This window comes from Dermacentor albipictus, chromosome 2 (genome assembly GCF_038994185.2).
Source record: "Dermacentor albipictus isolate Rhodes 1998 colony chromosome 2, USDA_Dalb.pri_finalv2, whole genome shotgun sequence".
NCBI classification, from domain to species: Eukaryota; Metazoa; Arthropoda; class Arachnida; order Ixodida; family Ixodidae; genus Dermacentor; species Dermacentor albipictus.
In genome coordinates, this window is record NC_091822.1 from 131,068,588 (window position 1) to 131,093,804 (window position 25,217).

The 25,217-nt window shown below is 49.9% G+C and overlaps 1 protein-coding gene across 3 annotated transcripts in view; it reads left to right on the forward strand.

The window, feature by feature from the left end:
* The window catches only part of Smr (nuclear receptor corepressor smrter), a 77,124-nt gene that overhangs the window by 15,529 nt on the left and 36,378 nt on the right, over nucleotides 1-25,217 (forward strand). For all 3 annotated transcript variants that reach the window (XM_065445008.1, XM_065445005.2, XM_065445006.1), the window contains one exon: nucleotides 24,299-24,452. In XM_065445008.1, the coding sequence (XP_065301080.1) occupies nucleotides 24,299-24,452 (154 nt within the window). The remainder of the gene's footprint in view (nucleotides 1-24,298; nucleotides 24,453-25,217) is intronic.

A 25,217-nucleotide genomic window follows, 5' to 3' on the forward strand; every position in this document is an offset into this window, starting at 1 on the left:
TGTCGGTGGTGGGTTGTCTTACCTGCCACGCAACTTGCCCCGTGTGGGAAGTACTGTTAATAATCATAACGCTTGATGCGTGCGCGCCTTTTTGGCGAAGGGAACCGGGTGCACGCCCAGCGCTGCTTGCAGGGCCCGCTCTCTCTGCACCCGTCGCGTCATTCCATCCGAGGAAGGTGTAACCTTGACGGCGGCGCGGCCGGGTGACGCTGGATTCCGTATTGGTTTGGTTGTCACGAAGCAGGCTGAGCTAGGAATTTCGCTTCACGCTGTTTTCATGTAGTCTTCTCTAGCGGTGCTTTCAAACGTTGAGCTGCGACCGCTGTCGGGTGTTCCGGAAGGGTGACGTTCGTCGCAACGTTTCCTCTTCCATCAATGACAGCTCTGTTATCTTGATTGCATACGATATTGGTGTCAGTCAACTCTGCCTTATGGCTTTGGGGATAAGTTAACCACGTTGGTACCGAACGTGCTAGTAGTCTCCTAAATTCGTCGCTTGTTAGTGTCGATTACCAGGATGACTCCAACAATCTTTGTAGCGGAGGCCTCGATGGTGTTTTTCGAGTTATCGCGTCGTCGTAAAGGTTGGTCAAGTGTCGTGGCGGAATGTGCGTGCGTGTGTGTGTGTGTGTGTATGTTTCCCTGGTTGTCGCGGCTTCTGTTTGCGTCGTGTGTGTACTTGTAAATCGAGTTAGCCGCCGCTGGGAATGTGTTTCTTCGTCCGGGTGCGGGCGATTTCTTCCGACGTTTATCCCCTTTGCGGATCACCATGTGGGGATCTTCCCGCTGAGCCGTGTGCGAGCGAGGCCACGTGAAAAATGACCCTTCGCATCGTGTTGTGCCCCGTGCATGCTGTGCAATGATGGAGCGATTTTGGTGCCGGCACGCGCGTCGCTTTTCCCTTTTTTTTTGTCGTTGCTTTTTTCTTTTGCGCGCGCGTTTGTGTGTGTGCGCGCGCGCGTACGTGCGTGGGCGGAGTTAATGGTATACGTGGTTGTGGCCCGTGCAAGGATAAGGTATCCCCCTTTGGAACGGCCCGCTGTTGCCATCAGTGGTACCTCTACCCTAACATGGTACTTTATTATTAAAGTGACCGGTTCATTACGGACTGTCGCACAGTCGTTGCCACGTCGCCTGAGCTTGACCAGCTCGTGACTGTTCACCTCGCGAAGAAAAAAAACGCAACAAAGAAAACGTACTAGTTCTAGTGCTTCAGCTGCCCCGCTATCTTTGGCGAAGCGGCTCTTTTGGCATGTCTCGCGCAGTACGTTTTTTTCTCTCTTATCGCCCAAATTAAAACGGGGCCGTGGCCTTTATCGTTGAGGTCCTGAAGGGTGTTATCTGTGTCCGCTTACTCAGCGGGAAAGTGCGAGAAGCAACAAGATAGCGAATTGGCGTTCGCTTAGGTGTGCGATAAGCGCTAGTACGGTGTACTTTGCGCACGAGGTGCGGCAGGCCACTCATTTCTGTTCTGTTTATCGGGCCCTGGAATCGCTGCTATCGCAGAATGTGACCTCATGCACGAGAAGGCATCTGTTTTTTTGTTATTCCTTGTGTGGTCATTTTTCTTTACTTTTATCCCTTTAGGTCGGTCGTACGATGCGGCACAATGAACGTAGCGGGGCTTACGTGTCATTTTCCTGTCTGTAGGTCAGCCGCTTCGCAAGGGCAAATAACGCCGGTTTCGCTCGTCACTTCTGGACTATCGCCACACTCCACAGTAGCCCCGCGGTGCGCGATAGAGCGAGGTTGGACTGATAGCCTTTTGTTCCCTGGTTCCTTTTGTCTTGGCGCGTAGCCGACGCAGCTGGACTCGTTCGGGTCGCGTCCGTTTTGGACCTAGTGTGTGTGTGTGTGTGTGTTTGCTTGCTTGCTTGCTTTGCTCATTTTGTTCGTTTAGGTCGGTCACGGTAGTCGTCTGCAACTTTTTTCCCCTCTCGGTCGTAGTCGGGTGTGCATGTTGTGTATGTGGCCCGATTTCGCGCGGTCCCAGAGTCCTCGTCGATAGGGGCTTATGTGTCTGTACCTGCGTGCGATCATATCTCGCGGACGCACGTCGGACGAGCAGAGCTTCACTCGATAACGGTGTGCCCCTCCTGGCTGTTGCCACGCGCTGTGCGGAAACGCTCCCCCGTTAACTTTCGGCGAGATAACGCTTTATCTGATTTGCCTTTCAAACGGCCGAGAGCCCGTTCATCCGCCCTCGAGCGTCGCTGTTCGGACACGTGTGTGGTGCGCGGAGGTGCTGTTCTAGGCAGACAGCTGAGTCGACTTGAGCGACATTTGTCGCGTTCAGCTGGCATTGTAGTTCTTCGTAGTCCCGCATATTTGTGCTCTCGATGTTTGTGCTCCGGAGCCGAAAGGTCGAGTTCGCGACATTCTAGCGGCGCGACCAAAACGCCAACCGATCTGTTGTTGCTCAGATGCACGCTGCGCGAGCTTCAAAATTTGCCCATGCATTACACGTCGCATCCATCTGTGACCTCGGTTGCTTGCGTTCCGGGAATGTGGTTTAGCTTGAAACCCTGCTTAACACGCTGAATTTGCGTTTAAATACATCGGAAGACTTGCGTGTGCTTTTGTTGTTACACGCTTGTGACTTTCGTTACGCTTTCCAAATTTTGAGGTGGGCCAATTTTCAGGTTTGACCCAAATTTCTTACAGTGGGTCATTACAGATTGACTGTTTTTTCTTGAAGCACATTTCAGGGAAATCTGGCTGGTTTTCTCTGGGACCATTTCAAGTGCTTAATTCTTTTTTTTTTAATAGAAATTCTGCAGCCCATATGTCCCAAGCAGGAGTGAGAATAAACAAAGCACGATACAGCAGTAACCAACAATAGCGAAAGTAATAAATAACCGAAGACAATGTCAAATTGCCGCAAACGCAAAAAATCAATGCAACAGTGAAATATTTTCATGTGATTGATACTACCTTGCAAGTGGACATACATAAATAGTGTACGCATCATTATGCGAAATCGGGTACAAAAAGAGATGATTATACAGTGAAGCGAAAAAAAAAAACTGGATGGAAAGTAATTTAAGCAGGAGGCATTCAACGGTCCAATAGATAACGGGGGGGGGGGGGGGGAGTCAGGTGACATATCGTTCTAGTCACTGTATGTTACCTTTGTTCTTGCAAAATGCGGGTGGGTGTACGAGTGTGGTGGGACGTAAACAGATACAGAACGTAATTATGCTGTCGGGTCGACCTTCGGATTAAACAATAAGAACAACATAAACGCCGGGGTGGTAACGAAGTAAACCTGGTGAGATTCCATAACTGAAGAAATTGAAAACTGGTGACCGTGTGCAGAGAAAGTAAATCGCGCAGCCATTTATCGAAATTGTTTCACAAGCGTGTTAATGTTAGCATTCGTATACGGGCCTCGTATAATGCGAGCGTGCTCAAGTTTAGGCCCGATCGAATAATCCCAAACCGGATGCTTGTACGAACGTTTGCGAAACGGCTTTTCAAAGCTGAACGTTCCTCTCGAGACGACGATGACTGCAGTTTCCACGTTGACGCAAGCGCAACTGAAAAAAAAAAAATAGCGTGAAAAGCTGCGGAATGGTAATCTTTGCACTTTGCACTAAGAGTGCGTGAAAAATCAATTTACCCCGCATTAAATTCTCGTTTTTAAGCGCCCTGTGTCGTCACCTCTCAGTGCGCGTCTCCGCTGCCACACGTAGTAATGGAACTTTTCAACTTCGACCCCCGACATTCGATCTTTCCGTTCTCTTTCACCTTCGCGCGGGCTGTTCGTTATCGATCCTCTGGTTTATCTGTGCTACAGTGTATCCGTTGAGAGAGCGTTGTGTGTCACCTTCGCAACTTCGGGAATCGGGCGATTTTTTTCTCTCCTCCGCATTTGGTGCACACGGGATGGACATGCAGGCACCGACGCGCCTGCCCTGGCGTATTGTAGAGCTTTGAGATGTCGCGGGTGCGATACCCCGCTGCTTCTGCAGCAGCCGCCGCATGTTCTCTTTATTCCTTCTTTTTTTCCCCCTTGTTTTGGACCGCTTTCGTCATACATTTTCTCGCGAATGAAACGATTAAACACGCTATTTAATGCCTTCCTAACTTCCAGCTACTGTTGCTCTTTGTAGTTGCTGTTGGCTTTCCTTGGTGTAGTAGAAGGCACACATAGGAAGTAAAGCCCCTTTGTTATCTCCCTCGGTTATTTTATCAGTCGGTGAAGTAATCCAGATTACAGCGTTATGCCCCCCCCCCCCCCCCCCCCCCCGTAGCCGAGAGGCAGCTTCCGAGACTGTCAGATAAAATGGATCTGCGCGATCTCTCTTGGGTGTGTGCAATAAGTCTGGCGGCGCTCTCCTGATAATTTTCTCTTATCTGGACATTGGCGTTACTTCGGCCTCTTTGCCGACGTTAGCCTTTGATGCCGCGATAACGCCGCCCCATTGCGTCTGGACAAAATAATGATATCTTGAAAACTTCGCGTGACGCTTCAATCATGTCCGCTTGTCAGCTCGGCGATTGAGAACACTCGCATCTGTTACCGGCAAAGCGCGCATTGTTCTAGTCTTCGCGGTGGTTACTACGTCGCTTCTGCATGTAGACTTTAGTCCGCCGACTGGTCCCGAGCGGTCGGGTCCTACTGGTAAACAACCCACGATGTGGATACATCGATGCGATAACGTTATTACTAATGGCCGAGCCGAGGATTATTTCGAAGGTCGGCTGGAGGAAGCGAGTCGAGATTCAGTGATTGGACCGCGTTAGGGCCACGTGTGAAAACGATAGTTCATTGAAATACGGCCGTCACCGCATTGTTACCGTGTATCGCGGCTAGCAGCCAATCATCGCTATTACTGTTATGCGCATGCGCCGAAGCCCTGGGTAAAAGCGAGTGCAGGAACCTTGACACGCGCTAGTAACTACTTAACTGCCTCGCTTCGACTATGTTTGGCACGCGCAGCAGTATTATATATAATCGGTGGTGAGGCGTATAACATTGCTGGGGCCCGGGGGAAACCGATCGGAGCGGCCGATGCATTGTGATGGTGTTTGTTGCTCGACTGTTCTTTTTTTTTTTCTTTCCCGTGGCGCTTAGCGCACACTTTGGCGCCCGCACTTGTTGCCAGCGCTCTTTGCCGGTTCGCTGAACAGTACGCCTATACCGTTAATTCAAGTTGCGGACTATGGAGCTCACGTGGAGGAACATGTTAGTTTCGATGACGTGGAAGCGAATACAAAATGTGATAACGCAGCGCCAGTTCACCGCGTTGTCATCGCGAGTCCTTGCCTACCTAGCATTTCGCATTTCGCGTTGGGGTATGGTAACCCGCAACAACAACAGACCGTACCGGAATGCGAACAAGGTCTTTATAAATTGTCACGTTTTGTGTAGTCGGCTAAATGAACTTGCCTGCCTGCTAGTTTCCGGCTCTGTGTTGGCAGCGGCGTGTGCCTCGTTTTCGCCGTCTGCTCCGCAGGCCTGCCATGTTTATTCATCGACTTCTTGGATCCGCGTTTGGCGCGACGTCGTTGTGATAAGCGTGTCGTTATATAAGTGGTCGCGGCACGGACAGCTTGCGTGTTTCGCTGGTCTTAACTGCACTTCTTGAGTGCTGGGGGGGGGGGGGGACGTTCTTGGCAGTTACGCTGGCGTCGTGATCTTTGTTGCGCACCGCTCGGTGGAATTGATTTAGCGTCTTTCTTTTTCTTTTTTTTTTACAACTTCGTCTCGCTTTTAACAGACGAAAGTTAATCTTTCTTTTCGCCGAGCCTCCCCGTACTCTTTTCTTTATCACTTAAAAAGAAAACATGACAAGGACACTAAATAGAATCACTTCAACGGTGTTTTAAATTAAATTGCTTTACCATTTACCGTCGAAGATGATTGGTGACCCAGAAAAGACGCAAGCACGAAGAACCGGCAAACCGTAACGTCATTGATTTTAACTGTGTCAGCGAGAGCTTTTGTATTTGTAGTCGGTAAAGATAATCTGCATTGTGTTCTGAAGGAGCGCCAGAGGCTGAACTTGACACTTGTACCCAGGCACAATGACCCGAGTACAAGAGGATCCTGTTGAAACCCGTGACGTCACACTGACTCCGGCGTTTAGGTGCGATCAATTACCGGAAGTTTGCCCTTTGTTTTAATGCGTAAGCACACTTTTCCGAGTGCCCCAGCAACATCTGTCCGCCCCGTCACGCCCTATATCTGCAAAATGAAATGCACAATTGGTCAGGTTAACACCTGTAACTGTTATAATAGTGTGATAGTAGATGATTGGTATAGTGTTAGAAAATAAAATGCTAAGGAAGTGCTGACAATTGTCTAGTAATGTGTAAGCATTCTTTGGCTTGGCTTGGTGTGTGTCACGAGAAAATAATTTGTTGTGATAACTATTCTTAGCTTGTTACACTATCACAGTGGTATGATTACATTTGTTAATTTTCCTTTTTCCCCTTTTTTTGTGGCGACCTTGACACGGCGACGTAACCAGGCTTTTTTGACCTTGTTTCTTGCATCTCGGCTAGTGCTGTTTAGCCCTCTCCTAACTCTGGGCACCCTTTAATGCGCAAGTATCGTTTGGCGAGTACCCAGCAAAATCTGGCGGTCTCGTGGCACCTTATATCTGCAAAATAAATACATAATTGATCAAGTTAACACATTTAATAGTTATAATAATGCGTAATAGTAGATAATTGGTGGTGTTAGAAAAAAAAATTGGTGATGTCACCGTCGCTGCATCAGGGTCATAACAAAAAGAGAAAAAGTAACTGTGATGTGGCAAAAAAACATTGGCAGCAGTCAATTAATCATGACTTGGCCTTCGTCAGAGGCATTCAAAACTGTTTGCTATGATTCGATAACTTGGCAAACCCGCAGTCTTCCTGACATTAAGCATGTCTGAGCTTCACAATCCACATCTCCTAGAAATGATTGAGAGGATTCAACATCCATACAACTCAGATGGTTTGGTAAAGGGGGAGGACATGCACGCTCTGTATAAGGCAGATCTGGTCAACAGTGATCCAGTAGCTTGTGCTGTGTGCTTTGATAAGTTTTGGATCATCATGTCAATCTTGCGCAACCCTCGGATGTCACCATTTGGATACAGTTACATTGTGGACTACTTCAAGAGAATAGAATTCAAACAATGAGGCAGCGTTCACACTCACATTCTGCTCTGGCTTGAACCAGAAGAGCTCAGCAATGATATGCCACGTTCAGTAGAGTTAATGGACTCGCTGACTTCATTGGATGCAACTTTGGTTGAGAGACCTTGATGTCAGATTCATTGCCACACCTTCATTTGCTGCAAGCCGGATAAGACCGAACAAGTGTCATTTCAGCACTCGCTTCTGGCCACTGCAGAAGACGAGAATCCTCACTCCTACACGCCAGCAGAGAAATTTGTGAATGCCGTCAACCCTTCGATTGCATCCATGCTTCGTTCCAGAATGGAGTTGCAGCTTATGGTCGATGCTCATTTGTGTGGTACCTATGTTGCAGCCCACATTAACAAGTCCAACTGAGGCCTTGAAAAAAATCCAAGAGAAAGAACCAAACATTATGTGAACAAACTTCAGGCTGAGCTATGCATCTGTGTACTGAATGGTGTAGAGATGAGCTGCCAGGAAGCTGCATGGGTTCTGCTTCGTCAACACATGTCATTGTGCAGTTCCGAAGTTTTCATTCCTACAATGCTTCCTGAAGAATGGGTGAGGGTTCGCAAGACCGCCCGGCAACTGGAGGACGGGAGTGACAAGTCCACTAACGTGTGGAAATTGAAATTGATTGACAAGTATGAAGACTGCCCTTCAGAACTAGACCAGCTGTGCTTGGCAGACGTTGCTCCAAATTACACTAGGTAAGGCACTATTAACATGTAGTGTCACTGAGAACGATCTCAAACTACTGCTGAGAGAACGTGGACAACTGCCAGCGAGAAATTGTTCTGCTAATCTACCCTTTCAAGAAAGAAGCCGACATTCTGATGTATTACAGGACCATATTTGAAGAGAAAACCAGTGAACTAACTCAACAAAAGTCTCACTTTGAGGGAAATTTGAGCATGACGGCCCTCGAAAACATTTGCAGGGACATCCTTCGGGAGAGGGACCTCCTCAACGTACAAGAAACAAAGGAGGTTCCAATCCAGATTTGCCAGTGAGGGAATATGGACTTGGTACAAACACCTAATAGTGGAGTGGGACTTCCCAGGTGTTGTGCAGTTAAAGCAAGGGATGAAATGTCAGCAGCTGACTGTTGCGCTGCCATGCCACTTGCAAATAAGGAATAGGCTGTTATCTCAGAAGTAAAATAAATGGAAATAAAAATATTAGAAATAAAAATAAAGTGCTTCATATATCACTGCTTCCCAATCTGGCTACCATCCAGGTTTTCTTGACTGGTGCAGCAGGTTGTGGCAAAACATTTACTATTCACTTACTGATAAAGACCAACCGGCTATACACAGTGCCTCGCAGTCCCCACAATGCATATGTAGTCGCAGCTGCAACGGGAAAGGCAGCTACAACAGTTGGTGGCGTAACTATACCCTCTGCTCTCAAGATTAGCTCCATATGCTCTGAAGATTCTGGCTGGAGTTAAGTAATGTTAATACTTATTGCCACACCTTTGCGAATGTCAAGTGCTTTGTCGTGGATGAGATAATTTTTATAGGATCCAAACTACTGTTGATGGCTGAGTCACCTTCGGCGCATTCGAAGGGACTTGTGCATGGCCTTTGTGCATGGCATGGCCAAGCAGTTCCAATTCAAAGATTTCAAAGAATTACCCACAACAGAGCTGTCATCCACCTTATCATGAGCCCAGTGCAGCTCGAAGTTTGAAGAGGATAATGCTGCTCGTTCTCGCATAGGATATGCCTGTGTGAGCCACATTACATTCACGGGAGTGAAGGTTTCTTTGGCCGCAGTTTGCGTCACAACCGGTTCAAGTCAAAAGGACGTTAAGAGTTTTCCATTTCCTTAGTTCCCTACAGTCCAGTAGTTTTGTTTCGCATTGCAACCCTGTTCAAGAACAAACTATTCCAATGATTATGGCGGGAGATTTCAACATAGACATTTCTAGGCCTGTAAATAGCTGGTTCTTGGAATAGGTCTTCAAGCTTCACCATGCGACCGACAGACATTCCAACTTCCATACAGGTTGGTGTGATCGATCAAGTCCGTATGAGAGGTCTTGACACTTGTGATTCTGAAGTACATTTCATACTACAGTATCCACCGACCAGTACTCTGTACGCTCGAACTAGCGCAGAAGAGAAATAAAGATGACGGAGATGAAGAACAAGCAGCTACGGCAACGCAGCAACGAGACATTCAAAGCGAAGAAGTAGGTTTTCCAGTCTCCAGAGAATAAATGCAGGTTGTCTGATTGCAAATAAAACATTGCACAAAATGCAGCAAAATAATATTGCAATCTCGTGATTGTATGGGATCGAGTTGTGCTTGGAACGCTACGATATGGTCTAAGCAGGGTAGACATCAGCAACAAAAATTCAACAAACATTCTGAGAATGGTCTACTAATGCGCAAGCATTCTTTCGATCCTTAAATGCGGTGGGTAAACATGCACTAGCTGAATAAGCAAGCGAAAGCGTAGTAGAAGCCGAGCCCCAAAATGCTTGCGCATTAGTAGACAATCCTCAGAATTTCTGGTAGGATTTTTTCTCTTCCATTAGTCATGTTACAGCGAAATTCCCGCAAGTAGAAAATCGAAAGAATCCGTTGTCGGTCCAAACCGACAAAATGTTCATCTGCTCTCAAACTATCAAATCTAACGGTACACAACTGAAAACTCTCGCGTTCCGCCATTTTCTCAAAATCGACCTTTCTCTCCTCCTCGTCGGCCAGGCGTTCTTCGCGAAGGACGACGACGTCGTCTGGCCGCCTCCTCCAAGCCGCGGCGTGCGTTCCTTCCGTTGTTGTTGGCGGCGTCCTCGCTTTCGCGCGATCCTTGGCTTTTTGCGAGTACCCCTTTGCGCGCCGCCATCCCTGCTCGTGACCGTGACGTGTCGCCGCGGAATGATTATGTGCGGCGCGCTTTTCCGGCCGCCGATCCTCGTCGTCGCAGAAGGACGCGGAGAACGAATGGCCTCGTCCTTTCCTCCGCGATGGCGTCAGAGTTGGGGATCCTTCGGCTTTCGCGTTTGGCCCTGGCGCCCGCCGCCGCGTAATCTCCAGGAATCGATTCTCTGTTCCTTGAACGGTTTCTTATGGACGGTAGAGGCGCAGCGAAAGTGACGGGCCCGTGTGGGTTGCTCGGACACGTGCAAGCGTCCGCCGTTTTGGTCAGCGCCGTGTATCGCCGCGTTATAACATTTCGGTGTTTTGCGGATAGCGTAACATATTTTTTCGGTGCTTACCGCTTGACGTCATTTGAGGTCGTCTTTTGACCCCGAAGAAACTTTCAAACTGCGAAGTCTCCTTTCTGGAAAACTGTTTGTATGGAGTTTGTTTTTGTATATTTTCGTGCCACGCTCAAGCGGACAATTTTTTTTATTTCTCGTCCTATTATAGCGCGACACCCACGGCTAACAGAATTCTGTTCCTCGTCGTACGGGTTTGACAAAATTTGCGGAACAATAGACCGCCTTATTCGGGACCGCTAGGTCTCAGGTCCGCGGCAATTTATTTGTGCAACATTTGATGGGCATATATAAGAAGCTTTAATCCAACTAGTGTAAGAAAGAATTCCGCTCTATCGCATAAGGCAGCGCAGTTCGTAACGTGTTAGCGTCGCTTGTATAGATCGCTTCAATCTTCAGCATTGTTTCAATTACTTGTTTGTTCCGAGCCTTGCAGTCACGGCATCAAGCGATATTTAAAGGTAACCATATCGTTGGCTCCGACATTAAAATGCTTCTGTATCGGGCGTATTTCTCAAGTGCGCAAGTGGAACCTTTCTTTCTTTCTGGTCGTTGAACTGACCTTAAATGCCTTTTTCTGCGATGACCTAGATGACGAGTCGCGTTTGTAATCCTTTAAAAGGGGAAGGTTTCACTTAAAAGGTACTGTTGCCGGAAGCCGAGATAGGAAGTTGCATTCATCTTGCGAAATTGGGAACAGTGTAGTTACGGCCGCTTCCGTACAGTGGTTGGTTGTATAATGCTCACTAGAGGCCGCTGCTTGGCTTTGGGTTGGTGTTTGGAGCGCAATCCTTCAAATAGCGTCCAGCCGTCCTCTAAAATGTCGCCATTCATTCAGCTTTCACGTCGCTTTGGTTCAGAGACTTTTCAGGATTACTACGCAGTCCTAATAAATTCCGTTATTAGCGCGCTGCGTACGCATTCAAGACGGCAGCCGTAGGCTCAAACAAAAGTGATCGCGCTGGGTGGGGTGGGGGAGATGGGTTACGTGGTGTTTCTTTTGTTAACGCTTGCTCGTCACGCCACTATTGCGGTATGCGTCAGACTCGTATGTGTTGTCGGCCGTCCGTCCCTGCCGCCAAGTATCGGATGACCTGTCCGGGTGGGGGAGGGGTGTGTATGTGTGTGTTTGATTACAGCGCTCCAACTTTTTTTGCTTTCTCCCTTCTGGACGGTATACACGGCAGGTCGCGTGACAGTCAGTGATACGAGTAAACGCATTCCAGTTCTCCGAGCCTTACACAGTTGTGACTAGCGTTGCTCGTGCTTTCTGACAGTGCCCTCCCACCTACCACCGCGCGCGTTGCCTGAGCTGCAACCTCCGGAAGTGTTTCGAATCGTGTCGCTATAGGCGTGACATTCCTGCGTCAACCTGTGGCCTGAAGCTGCGATTGAGGCTGCCCGTCATTTTTTTTTCTTTCTTTAGATTGACGGGTGTTCTGCTTTTGCGTTCCGCAACCGTTCGTGACTTGCCATGACTTGCTTTGCTGTCCTGTCAGTTGCGCGTTCTACGCGTCGCCCTTGCGGGGGTCATTCCAAGGTTACTAAGCTTCGCATCACTCCGGACGATGCGCTCTGCACCGCGTGCCTCTGTTTGTACGCGCGTTCTCCCCGCACAGAAATGCTTTGCTGGCCCGCTGCATTGCGTCCCGCCGCCAGTTTTAATCGCGGTAGCGATTACCAGCGGGGGTCGACGAACGCGTAGTAGCTAATGACGTTGGCCGCCCTGTCGTCGTGTCGGCTGCCTTCTCACCAGTGTCGTGGCATTCCCGTTGACCGTTGCTGCCCAGGGCGTTTGACGAGGACGTGTCCGTGGGAAGGTTGCTGGTGTACCGCTCGTAAATGCTGAGAACTCTTATCATACTGCTCGCCTGCATAATTCTCCATTTCAGATTCGTCCGCAACTTCTTTTTTTTCCTTCTTTTTGTAATGCGCGACGGCCGTCAAAACGGTGTCTCGGTTGTCCGCCTCTGTTCCCGTTGCGATAAGCGAATGGTCTCTGCGTAGCCCAGACGAGCAGGGCCTGCCTCGATTTGTTTGCCCGTCGGCGCCGTGTTGAGCCGCCAACCGCTTTGTCTTGTGCGAGCCCCCCTTCCCCTCGTCCCAAATTCACGCTCGACGGCAACAGGCGTAGAGGGATGGAGGGGGGCAAGCCCGTCTTGATCGACGTGCGCGCCACGTCCTCCGCTGTCTCGAGTGAGCGGCCAACGACGTCCGTCCACCTTCTTCGTCGATGACGAGGAGGAACCGAATGTCGGAGGGAGAAATGACAACCGCCGCTGCCAAACAATGGACGGGAGAAGCGTGTGCTGCGAGCGAAAGAAAAAGCGTCCGCGGAAAGAAGGAAAACGTAAGAATAAAAAAAAAGAGGGTCGGTCGTTGCAGCGTGCTGAATGTTATTGTTACTTCCGTGGGAGGAAAGGGACTCCTCCGTTGATGGCTGGCTGACTGCCTGGCAGGCAGTTCAGCGGCGCAGTCTCCAGCCGCCGCACAGACTTGTTTCCTTTCGTACGCTGCTGCCTTTATCCGCTTCGTGATTCATCTTGCTTTATTCATCCCTACTCTCCTTGCTGCTGCTGCTACGCGCCGAGAAGCGGCAGCAATTCCTCCTCCTGCGCCGTTCGCCTTCTGGAGAGAGCCGCTTTTTCCTCTTTCGTATTTATTTTTCTCTTCCTTTCTTTCTGATCTGCGCATCTGCTGCTTCGTCTGACGGCGCGCGCGGTCCTCCGGTCTTCCTTTTTCTTGCATCTGCAGCCGTGTTCCCTTCTTCTCACGTGCGTCCTCGTTTCTTTTTTCTTTGTGAGCGCTTTCCTCTTCCTTTTATGCCTTGCAACACGACGAGAAGCCGGAGGAGGAAGTTGGGAGAGAGCGACAGGGGAGGAGAGGCCACGCACACGCACACACACAACTCTTCGGTTGCGCTCTGCGTGCGGAGCTGTATTAGCTGCGCTTTTCGTTTTGTTTTCTTCATTCCTTTGCTTCCCGCGACCCTCCGCTTACGTTTCTCTCTTATTTATCTCTCTATTCGGTCTCCTTTTGTAGGTTTTTTTCTTCGCTGCCGCGCCCTCCCGCTGTGCGGGCGCAGCGCCCCGCTGAGCTGCTTTTCGTGGAGCAGTCGTTTCGCTTCTATCTCTTTGTGCTTTGTGTTGTCGTTATCTGCAACGCTGGCGGGCGTCCGCGTGTGCCTGCTTTAGCTGGCTTTTTTCCTTTTTTTATTTTCTGTTCGGTTTAGCTCTTTCTCCCGTGTCGTGTAGCCGGTGCTCGCCTTTCTGGTTTTTCTTGTTTGTACTTAATTGCGTGATCCCTTCGCTAGCGGGCCCTGCCGCCGATTCTCGCGCAGTTGCCATCGCATTTTGTTTACTTGCGTTCGCGGAGAGCCAGCTTGGTATTTTCGTTCGCGCTTTTATTGCGTGGCTTGCGCCTTCTATCCTGTCTGGCTAGCTGTTTATCTCTCAGAGGAGCTGCTCCGTGCTTATCGGCTTTGCTTGCTTTTGTTTTTTTCTGTTCTCTTGACTTTATCGCCCACCCCATCTTTTTTGTTTCACCTTACCTCCTTCGCCGAGCCCGGCTTTTTATTGCGGCCGGCTTTTTTCTTTCTTTATTCCAGCTAACATTTTGCCCCCCATCCACCCCCCAATCTCCTTTCTCGGTCAGTTTGTTGCCGATTCTCCGGTCTTTATTTCTTATTTTTTTGCGTGTACGTATTCGATGCCTGCCCGTGTGTGTGTGTACTCTCCACCTTGAGACCGGACCCACGCTCTGTTGGGATCTTTAATTCCTTCGCTCTTTCCTAGCGACGCACTTATCTGACCTCACCCTTAGCACCCCCCCCTCCCTTGTTTTTCTGTTTTTCTCTATTTCTCCAGGAGCGCCCACTGCTCGCTTTTCTTCTTTGCACTGCGCTATTTCTCGTCCGGCCGGCCCTGCAATTTCCTGGCTGCTATGTCTCCATCCGTGGTTTTTTTTTTCCTTTTGTATAAATTGCTGCTTTCGTCGAGCCATTGCTAGCTTTTGTTTTTATTATCCGTGCTGTCGCTGCCTCCGAGGAAGCGAACGTGCGTGCGCGCCCTGCTTTCCTGGTACGTTCCTGTACTTCTTTTTTTTTTATTTGGTAGCTCATCGTCGTTCGAGCGTGCCTCTCTTTCGTTTTTGTTTATTCAATTTCCCGCCGTGATCCAGTCATCCGGCCAGTGCCTCTTCGCTCTCTCCTTCCCGCTCGCTTCGTTTTTTGTTCCTTTTTTTGTTGTTGGCCTTTCTCCTTTTCCTGTCTTTTTGCATGCTGCAACCAGCCCATCGTCATCCGTCCAGCGGATCCTTCTTTTCCTCTCGCTTCGCTTACCTCGCGCTATGGCCGCTTTTGCTTTTATATCCATCGCGCCTTCCTTTTGTGTTTGTTGCTGCTGCTTTTTCTCCGGCTACGTCGTTTTCGCTGTGCGTATTGTGAGAGAGGGTGAGAGCTGGTTTATGTCGCTTCTCGCCGTTAAAGAGCTGCCTCGCGTTTCTTTCTTTCGCATTTTTGTCTCGCCTTTTGCGTCTCTTGTTCGTTACCTGGTTTTCCTTTCTCCGAAAGGGTCGAGAAGGAAGAAGCTTGTCCGTGTGTTGTGTTCGTGGCTCTAGCGGCTGTGTGGGCTTGCGCGAGAAGGACGTTGAGATGGAGAGAGAAGGGGAATCGGCGCACCGATATTTTTGGGCGTGCGTGCGCCGCTGCCGGCGGCGGGAACCGATGCGAGGGTGGCGCTGAAAGAAGGAGCGACGTCGGCGGCGGCGCTCGCCTCTCAAGGTCATCGGCTTTGCAGCGCTGCGCGCTCGCTTCGTCGACGCGGCGGCCGAGGACGGACGTCGGCACATTTAAATTGCGCGCTCTCTCTCTATATCCTTCCTCTTTCGTAGTTCTCTTTCTCCTCCTTTCCGCGTTTTTCTTTCTCTCCGGTGTCCTTTTTTGCGCTCGCTTTTTTAATCTTTTACGCTTGGCTTCTCTCTCTCTGGGTTGCTGCAACGTATCTCTCTTACTTCATCCTTACTCCATTTCGATTCCCGCTTCTCTCTGCGGCTCGCTTCCCCTCTGCGCCCGCTCTCCTTCCATCGCGTACGCTGATCCTCCCGCCCTTTCTCTCTTCCCCGCTTGTTCACGGTTTCGTCCTTCTGGTTGCTCCTCCTCCTCCCCCGTCGCGTCATTTCTTCGGAGTGGTTTATAGCTTTTTTTGTTTTGTTTTGTTTTGTTGCGCCGGGGCGCCGATTCTCGCAGCCGTCGTTGCGCGCTCGCTGTGTGCGTCTGCCTGGAATGGCGGCCGGCTCGTAACCAACTAAGCAACACGCGCGCGCTCACAATTCATCGTACTAGCGCTGCGTTGCCTTGGGGGCGGCGGGTCTCTCAGTCTCTCTCTCTGGCGGGCGAGAGGGTGTGTGTGTGCGGGCGCGTGTATAATGGGAAACAAAAATAAAGACGTGGAGGCGACAGCTGCCTGCAAGTGCAAGGTGTATGAGAAAGGAGGCGACGCGCGTTCCTGTTTCTCTTGTATTGTGTGTTGTTTCTCTTGGCCTGCCTGACGGGGCGCGCTGCTTGTTTTGTTTCTGAGCGTAGCTTCTTTATTTCTCTCGGGTCGGCTGCGGCGTTGGCCGCTCTTAGGGTTGTCTTTGTTTTACATTTATTGTCGTTTTTGCTTTCGTCGCCGAGCGTGCGTGCGTGCGTACCGGTTGTGTGTCGCCCGGCGTGTGCGTCCGTTTCTATAAGTGCCGAAACTGGTTGGCGATGCTCTCTGCGGCGGCGGCGCTTGGGCCGTCGTCTGGTCGTGGCTGGCTGGAGGCTTGTTGTTGGCCGGTTGCCTAGTTGAACCCCGCCTCGGCTGCCCGTTTTCGCTGTTTTTGTTTTGCTTATGCTCCGAGACTAGTAGTATACGCGCCTTTCGCGGTGCTTGCTGCTCGAGTTTATTATTTGCGCCTCTTTCAAAACCGAGGAGGAGTTGCGGAATGGGGCTTGCTTCGTTGTGTGTGTGTGGCGGGGGGGGGGAAGCTTGCTTGGGGGCTCTGCTACTTCCTCCATTTGTATTTCTGTGGTTTAAGGCTTCTTCCTATGATCATTATTCGCAAGAAAGAGTCGCTGCGCTTCGCACTGCAGGCTTCGCGTGGAATTTATTGCGTGTTGTTCGCCGTAAGCTGACCTTCTTTCTGCCTGTGTGTGTGGTTGTCCTTGTGCGCGCGCGGCACGTGCTTCGTCGCGAGCCCGCTCCTCCGCAGCAGCAGCATCTGGCGTGGCTCGTTGTGCCTGCGGCCTGTGTGCGCTCTGCCCCCTCCGTTCTTTTTTGTTTCATTTTGTAAGAGGGAACCGGGGCTGGTTGTGTGCGTGTTTATGCTCGCGCCCTCGACAGTCTTTGGGCGGCCTTTCGGGCATGCCCCTCTAGCGTGGTTCTCGGTCAAAGGTTGCGCGCGCGCGCGAGCGTGTGAGGTAGACAAAAAAAATGTGTGGGCTCATAAACAAGAGGAGCAGGCTGGCGCTCGATGGTGTAGCCTTCCCACTGCTTTGTCTCGCGTTCCTCGCGGCGACCACGCTTGGCAGTTTCTGCGGGCGTAAAGGGCTGCCAAGTTGGGAGTGTTCTAGCCACACACTTGGCGCGCTGTTTTCTCTAGTGAAACAGTACGTGACAGGCTGCCGTTGTGTGGTGCGAGGGCGTTTCCGAAAGGATCTCGCTCCCGTTAAATCAAAGGCGGAGTGTGTTGTCGGGAGTGTTGTCGCTTTGCTGCAACTTCTGGTTTGTGCTATATTTCGGGTTTTTCAGAATGCGTCCTTGGTTTGGGTGGGAAATTCGGGTTGTTTTACTCACTGCCTACTTCTTTTCCGCTCGCCTCCGACCGGTCGGCCACGTTTGTGCGATCGCCCTTCCTAGCGAAAGGCGTGTACCGCCTGTTCACGGCTTTGACCGTGCGTTTTCTCTCTCTCACCCCCCCCTCTCTCTTCGTTCACTTTCGTGACCGCCTCGACCTTTCGCCGCGGAGCCTTTGGGACGGTGCTAGGCGGCGACGGCTCGCTTGGAACGTCCGGTTCTGAACGGTGCCTTTGGTGCGTCCCGTCACTCAACCGCATTATTGGGGTTCCCGTCTCGTGTTTACTTTTGTTCTTGTTGACCTTGTGCTTAAGCTCGCATGCTGCCAGTGATGCGTCGATTCTTTTCTTTTTCTCTTTTCATATGAGAACGAGGAAGGCCATCGCTTGTCTCCTCGGTTTTTCGAGCCGCTGTCAGTCGCTGAGTCTCGCGGTCAGCACGGCCCAGCGCACGTTGTTTTGCGTCGTATGTATAACCGACTGGCCCCAGTGACACGCACACTCGCCCGGGAATTTGGGACACCACAGAAAGCTCGTTCCGAATGTGTGCCTGTACCTGAATGTATACCGGCCCCATCTCCTCAGACCTCGATGCCGCTCTCGGTGGTTGACCCCCCCTCCCCCCCCCCCCCCCCGCCAGGAGGTGTGTTCAACCGTGGTTCTCCATAATAAAATGCGGTACGGTTTATGAAACCCCAAGTCTGGCGCGTTAACCTCGCGCGTATCCTTTGGACTCCCTGAAACCAGACACCCCCTCCCACCCCAGGAAGAGATTGGGGCCGTGCTTTTTTTTTTTCTCGTGTTTGGACGGTGCCCATGCCACGACTTCCTGCACCCTTAACGTCGTTTGCCACCGCGATGAGAGATAAGTATGTTTGTGCCGGCCCTCGCCTACTCAGCGTCGCCGTGGAACCTGTTCTGCCACTTTCCAGTAACTGTCATCCGCGTTTGTAGCCTCCGTTCTGCTTTTATTTTTTTTTCCGTGGTTGGTCTGTTCGGTCGAACTTATCTCGTGCTTGGTTAAGTTCGCGCTTTATTTCCGCTTGAGACCACTGGGTATTTGGGAGAACGTAGACGGGCAGGTGCGAACTAGCGCCTTCTAGTTCGGCGGTATATAATAATCGACAGTTTTTCTTCTCTTTCGCATTTCTGTGTTCGAATGTTGCTGGTGTCCTGGCAGAGCGGCAATGGCCCGTCTTTAAGCGAAGAGGAAGCATAGGCCGTACCGCCTCCCCCCCCCCCCCCCCCCAACCCCTTCTCTCGTAATTCGGAGAGGAAGAAGTCGCTTCCGGGAAGGAATGAAAAAGGGTGGTTGAAGTCGCTCTTGGCTGTTTCGCCATGCATAACTCGTAGCCTTTAATAGCCGCTGCAGCTCGATTTGCTCCCTTTCCACTGCTTTGCCTGCCGCCAGCGCACTTGAGACAGCAATCTCGGCCGACCGATTGCGGTGGTACGCGGCTGTCCACCGATCGGCGACCTTATTATCAGTTCTTTTTTTCTTGGCCTGGTAGTTTCGTTCCGTCGCTGCGAGATATCGCTCGCTCGCCTCTTTTTATCAGACTCGCTTGGAAACTGAGGTACGTGTGCCGCACTGGGCGGCGGCACCCTTTGGAGCGGTGATTGGGCTTAATTGCGTCTCTGCAACGTTTGTTACAACTGCGAGCACCGTTGGGAACCTTGCGTGACGTTTCGGTACTGACGGCCGCGTAAACCCTGCGATGTGTGCACAGCGATGCGGGCGTTGAACGGGGCGGCGGCACGTTCTTTTTTAAATACCTCTCCGATGTCTCTTTATGTTAATGAGTACCTTATGCGCTAAATTGGCACATCTCTCTCAGTACGCTGGACGTTTCCCCGGTATCCAAGAAAAATATCCCGTCGTCGAACAGGCTTAAAGGTGAACGACACTCTACGTGTTAACAAATATGGATGTCCATTCTACTGTTGGAGGAAATAGAGCCCGAACTTGTCTTCCGCGCCGGTACGTCTGCGTGACGTCACACATTTGATTGTCTTCTCGTATTTTGGGCCGGCCCCTATCTGTGACATTTTGGCTTTGTTGCGAAGCGGTGCAGCCCTTGATTATCCAGTAGGCTCTGTCGAAATCCATGTCGCCACGGCAATGTCACCCACTCTCGTTGTTTGGCGTCACTTTGCTAACGAAACTTCTTCCTCTCTCACGGTAACGGTGTTCGTTTTGTTGTTTCATAAGCGCAATTCACTAATAGGCTTAATATTGCCATTTTGTGCCCCTTACCTGCGTATACATTTACCTCTGCTGTACATGGGATGCTTTGCCGCGATATTCCCCGGAACACGCAGTAGGGGTTGAACTGGCATGCTCATGCAAACGGGTACTCTGCGGTATGCTACCAAAGCACGACATTCCAGCAAAGCGTACTCGCCGGATTTCATCCCCATTAGCGCACGATCTAACACCTCCATTCCAACACCGCCATTCCGCGAATTCCCTTTCCCTCCGCAACTCTCTCCCGAGCTTTCCGTCGGTGCATTTATGAGAACGTCCTTCCTGGCGGCATTTTATTTGCCTCTTTCGCTCGCCGAGCAAGCTCCCCCGTCTCGCGTCGATTCAATGGCAGGGATGTTATTCCCGCTTCACTTTTATTCGTCCGTGAATGGCTCGTGGATGGCTTTGCCTTGGCGGGGCGGCTTCACCTCACTGCCTGTCCTCCGCCGGGGAGATCGTTGTCTGCAGTCGAGGCGGCGGGGGGGGGAAACCGTTACGCCGCCGATTGCATCTCGAGGACGCGGCGGAAAGCGAGAGACGCGGCGAACCGCTGGTTGCGCGCCCTGCCACCGTCACGGCCACAGTGTTTTCGCAAGAGCTTTCTTTCTCTGCACTCCCCCCCACTCCTATTACTCGATCTGTTTTGCTTAGTAGAAAGTGGGTGCTGCGATCTCGTTTTGCGTTCCGATCAGAGTTGTTGCTACTGCTGCCTTCGAATTTATAACGAGCTTGCCCGACGCTGCCGCTTGTGCTGCGGCCTCGGCGCCGGCGTAGCGCCGACGGCGACTTGTTTGTGCCGTGCTGGCGGCATTGCTTGGCTCCTGCTTAGAGACGGTGGTAGTTTTGCCGATGATTGGGTGCTAGAAATGCCCCCCCTCTCTCTCTCTCTCTCTCTCTCTCTCTGCTCACGTGCTGTACCGACGATGCGAAGGTTCCCGCTGCCCAGACGCACGTAAAATTTGATTCTAGTCAAATTGGTGATAAATACATAACCACTGTCCTTAAGGCACACGGCGCCAAGAGCACTGTGCTTGTTTTACTGGCTGTGTGTTCGACTTCAGTGTTAGATCAATTCATTGGTTTGGATTTCCAAAGAAAGACTTCCTGTTAGATGAGCTATATTGAAAAAAAATGAGAGGGGGGTAGGTTTGCCCACCATTAAATAAATTTGACCACCTGTGGTTCTTTCAATGTGTGCACCTGAAGCTGGCAGCACAATCGTGTTTGCATTATGCCTCCACCAGAATGTAGCCACAGACCAAGAACTGAACCTTGCCACCTTGTGCTCGGCCACCCAAAGCCACAGACGGTGAGCCACTGTGGCCATTTTCTTGGCAACTTCAAAAAGTGCATCGACACTCTGAAGCTCCCTTGACACAACCACTGTTGACGTAGAGCAGCATTTTGAGGTCTTTCGCGCTGTTGAACTGGCATTTACAAAAGGCCGCTGGCCACTTTTGTTATTACTCGTCGCCGTGCATTGGCAGTGCAGCATGTCAGCACTTTTTGTCAGGGAGACATCGTTGGCATCTTTCTGTTAACATTTGATCTTTGCTGAGCCTTGTGATGAAAGTGTTGCACTATTGCAAATTCTGCCGGTGAAAGACGAGTGTTTTCCTGCAAGTTTATTGCCTGTCTTCTCCATTCCAAGTGGCCCTCTCAGTGCTTCTTGCTTCACGACACTCTTGCTGAAGTGTTTTTGCATGGCATGAGGGAGCTTATTGTTGAAGCAGCAGAAGTCAGCTGTGCATGTGTCAAAGCCATTGATTGTCGGCTCTTGATCTGCACAGGGTACGACGGCCCTGCAGCTTGTGTGGAAAGCACAGGAGTGATAGCTTACCTATCCAGCTCTGCCACACGCCTCTCTTCTTAAGAATCCTTAGTAATTTCTTTTTTTCTTATAGTGTCATGTTTGTACACAAAGGCACGTTAATGCTGCTGCACACTCGGCAACAGCTGTGTTTAAGGTTTAAGACGGCACACCGCACACCAACTGGCTACTGCCATTCGTTTCTTGTTCCTTGACAAGCGGCCCATCATTTCTCCAGACAACAACAGTGGAAGCAGCTGTTTTTTTTTTTTTAAGCATCCTTCATACTTGTTGCTGCGCAGCTGTGATGGCTAAGAGGATGGGGAATGGGGAGAGGTCAACGTCTGACTCACAATCTGCACTTGTGTTGGTTTTTGATTAGTTTTTCTTGGAATTATTTTTCTCGGGGGGGGGGGGGGGAAGGAGGAGATTTAGCACATGTGGCACCTGCTTTCTTTCTTCAGCCATTGGCCTGACAGCTCACTGCAGCTGTTTTTGAATGAGAAGAGTGTCTGCATATTCACTCCGAAGGAAGTTCAGCAGCATTACTTGCACTTTCTTTTTTCACTGGGAGGCTTTTGTTTAGTGTTGTAAGTAAGGAGCAAAGGTTGTCAAAACTTTTCGCCTGATGGTTTCCTTTTACTTTCTTCATTTTCTGTGTGTGTGTGTTGCCTGATCTTTTTGCTTTGAAGAGTGGCACCTGTTATCAGAAATGTCGTACTGAAGCACTTCGGGTCAATGTGCGTATAACTTGCAACGCATGATCAATTTATTCTGCTCTCATTGGAATGCTACCGCCACAAGTTGAACCTGTTAGCATGTGCATAGCAGGAAAAGTTGTCGTTTGAGTTATGTCACTGTGGCATGTTGTTGCCTTGGCTGCTATGTTGCTGGGCATAGTTCGATGAAGACTGTCAGTACACTTCACAACAATGGATACGGCACTAGTCACCATGTGGCTTACTAGTTCAAATGTAGCAATGGCCTAGGTGGTTTGTTGTGCATTCTGTTTCTCTTGGATGACGGCAAAACAATGCAAAATAGACCATTCCAACACGAGTTGCATGGGTGCTGGACCACACTGTATTCCACCCTGGCTGTCATGGGAAGCAACTTGAAAACGCAAGGAAAGTTTGAGTTCCTGTGTTCTCCAGGAAGCAGCGTTGGGCAGCAACGACAGATTAAAAGGCATTTAGTCAAGGAAGTGGGGTGGCCTGATGAATTAGTGTCACATTGAGGGGGTCTCATGTCGCTTGCACTGTAGTAAGGGAGACAAAACTCTAGCAGCAATGACATGGCCAAGTTTTCAGATTGCAGTTCTGATTATTTTTTTTCTTTATAGCCCTCTTGCTCCCACAAATAATCTTGTCAACATAATTAACTGAAGCCTTGAAAAGTCTCGCTCATTAACTACATTTCATGGAAGAGACACACCAGCTTGCCCACTCTGCGTAGCAGCTGTACTGGGCTGCACACACAAACTTTTGCAGCCAGCAAGTCATCCGCATTAGCAGCTGTGCATTTGGTTGGCGCCTGTGAAACGCAGCACATGCATCAGCTATTTCCTGTTGGCTGCGGCAGCATGTTAGTGGGAAATTTCTGATTGTGCAGTTGTTCCCATGTGCTGTGTTGTTTCTCGTTTGAGGACGTACACCTGTGACACATGCTGGCCCGGTTTTGTTACCGCAGCCTTCTTTTTTTCTTTCTTTCTTCATTGTTCCCCTTGTGGTTTCCAGTTAAGCTAAGCCTTATGTGTTTCCTGGTGTATTTGAAGTTAACTTTTTTAATTGTTTATGGTGGTTGTGCCAGAAAATGGTGAGACATGGGTTGGTATTGGTGTTCTTGTGGTGAATGTATTGTAAATGGTATTTCAACTAGAATCTTCTGCATGCACAAGCAGTGAAGATAAGGGCTTCTTTTTTAGCAAGTATTGGGTAACAACTATTAACTCCAAGCAATGTTCACCATTCAGAAGTGTTGTTCCATACTTCCATTGCCAGTCTTTCTTTGTAGTTCGGTTGCATTACTCGTCCTCAGTTTGTTAACCATCCGCTCGGGAAATTAAACAGAGGCTGACGTTTTCGGAGCTTGTGGAACTGGTTACAAAATGTGCAGATGGATCACTCTCGAGAACTATAACTTATCAGCGTGTTTGTGTGTGGCTCTGCGTCATGGGTGCCTGCACCTGCATTAGTGAACTGATAACCTGCTGCAATACACGTTTCTGGCCTTCCAAGAGCTGCTATGTTGGTTGTTTGGCATTCCTTTGCCTTATTCCTTATCATGAGCGAGGGATAGGCCACCATGCATGCAGTGTGTGCTCGTGTGCAGTCGCTGTGAGAAAACTGTGTGAGAGCCGTTGGTAATGGCATTGCCAATGTGACCACTACTCGTAACTTCCGTCATCTTCATCTGTACATATCATCACCATTGAGTGCGTAGTCTTCCTCTCTAGAAGGTTGCATAATAAAACAGCTGCCTCATAAGTGGTGGAGGCACGGGCCGTAGATGCAGCAAGGCATTATGTCATTGTAGGCACTCATTTTATCAGCTATGCAGTGATGTTGGTTAGTACAGAAGGGTGTGAGGTTCTGTAGTGTATGCAATGACTGGCAGACAATTAACTAAACCGATGGATAGGGTGGAGTGTCCAAAAGAAAGCAAGCAGGCAATGTGCCTGCATATAATTTATGTTCAGGTGGCAACATTTTGTTGTGGTGTTGTCTGTGGCTTGATGGTTTGTAGAGAGATATTTTATACATTTATTGCAAGCTCGATAAACATTTTCAGAGATCTTGTAACTTTATGCTTAAAAGGCCCTCGAAGGAATACCTTCCGAAACAGCTTGGATGGTTTCAGTAAAGGTTGGAAGAAGCTGAAAGCGATCCGCCGATATGCCTTGCTTTAGTTTCGCACAAAAAATACCCACATTTGGAATTGTTCTTCCCCACTCTAAAAACAATTATTTTATGCTCGCATCCTATGATTGAGCACAATATGCGCAAGTGTTGCATACATGTTGTTGTTCTCGTCTGCTGGTGGTGCAGGGGCCATGATGCGGGCTCTCCTTACAAGCGGGCTGGGCCCCTGAGTCCCCCCTTGGCTGGCACACGGGGCTACCCTTACCCACAGGACCCGACCCGGACACACTTCTCGCCCCTGCTCAACTCAACCCAGCAGAGCTATCGCGATGCCTTTCAGGTATGTCTTGCACCTGCTGTTGATTCATGAAATGAGAAACTCGGCACTTGGTCTTTCGGAAAGCTTTGCACTTGGAAGAAAAGCTTATAGCAGTCTGGAGCTTGAACTCAACACCACCGCCATTGTTGCACCGACGATCAGAAATCTTTTTCTTTCGATTGCAAAGCTTTTTCCAAATAATCCGCATTCAATTCCCTTCGAGAAAAGAAGCGCTGTATTTAGATGGATGCAAGAAAAGGAAGAATTGTAATCCATCCTGTGTAGTGGCACGTTATCCACCTGAGTGGAGGGCTCCTCTTCTATGAGTACGAGTCTCTGCTTCATGTGCACTGCGCTGAAAGTCTATAGCATTCGAAGCTGGCCTTTGGGAAACGTCTGTGTCCATTCGTGTGTCTATTCGTATAGTTGTAGTGCTGTGCATCCTTTGTTGCCAGGCTCGGTGGCACTTAGCTGCTTCAAATGAATAAAACCTTAAACTTTTGCATCATAAAATAGCCACAGATGGACCGAGCATAAGTAGCACACGTGTGTGACACGCCGATAACACGCTAGGTAAAGAGCGCATGCAGTATCTTTTCCTTTTCTCTTTGCATACGAAAGGGCATTGGTGAAATAAGTGCACAGGTTCCTGCGACTGAGCAACGTTCGAAAAGTCCTAGTCGGGAATGCGCCTGTCAACAGGGATATGTTATCATTTCCGTGCAGCCTAGCGCAAACTGACAAGCCTCAACCCACCTTGGAGGCCAGCCAAGCTTGCATTTATTT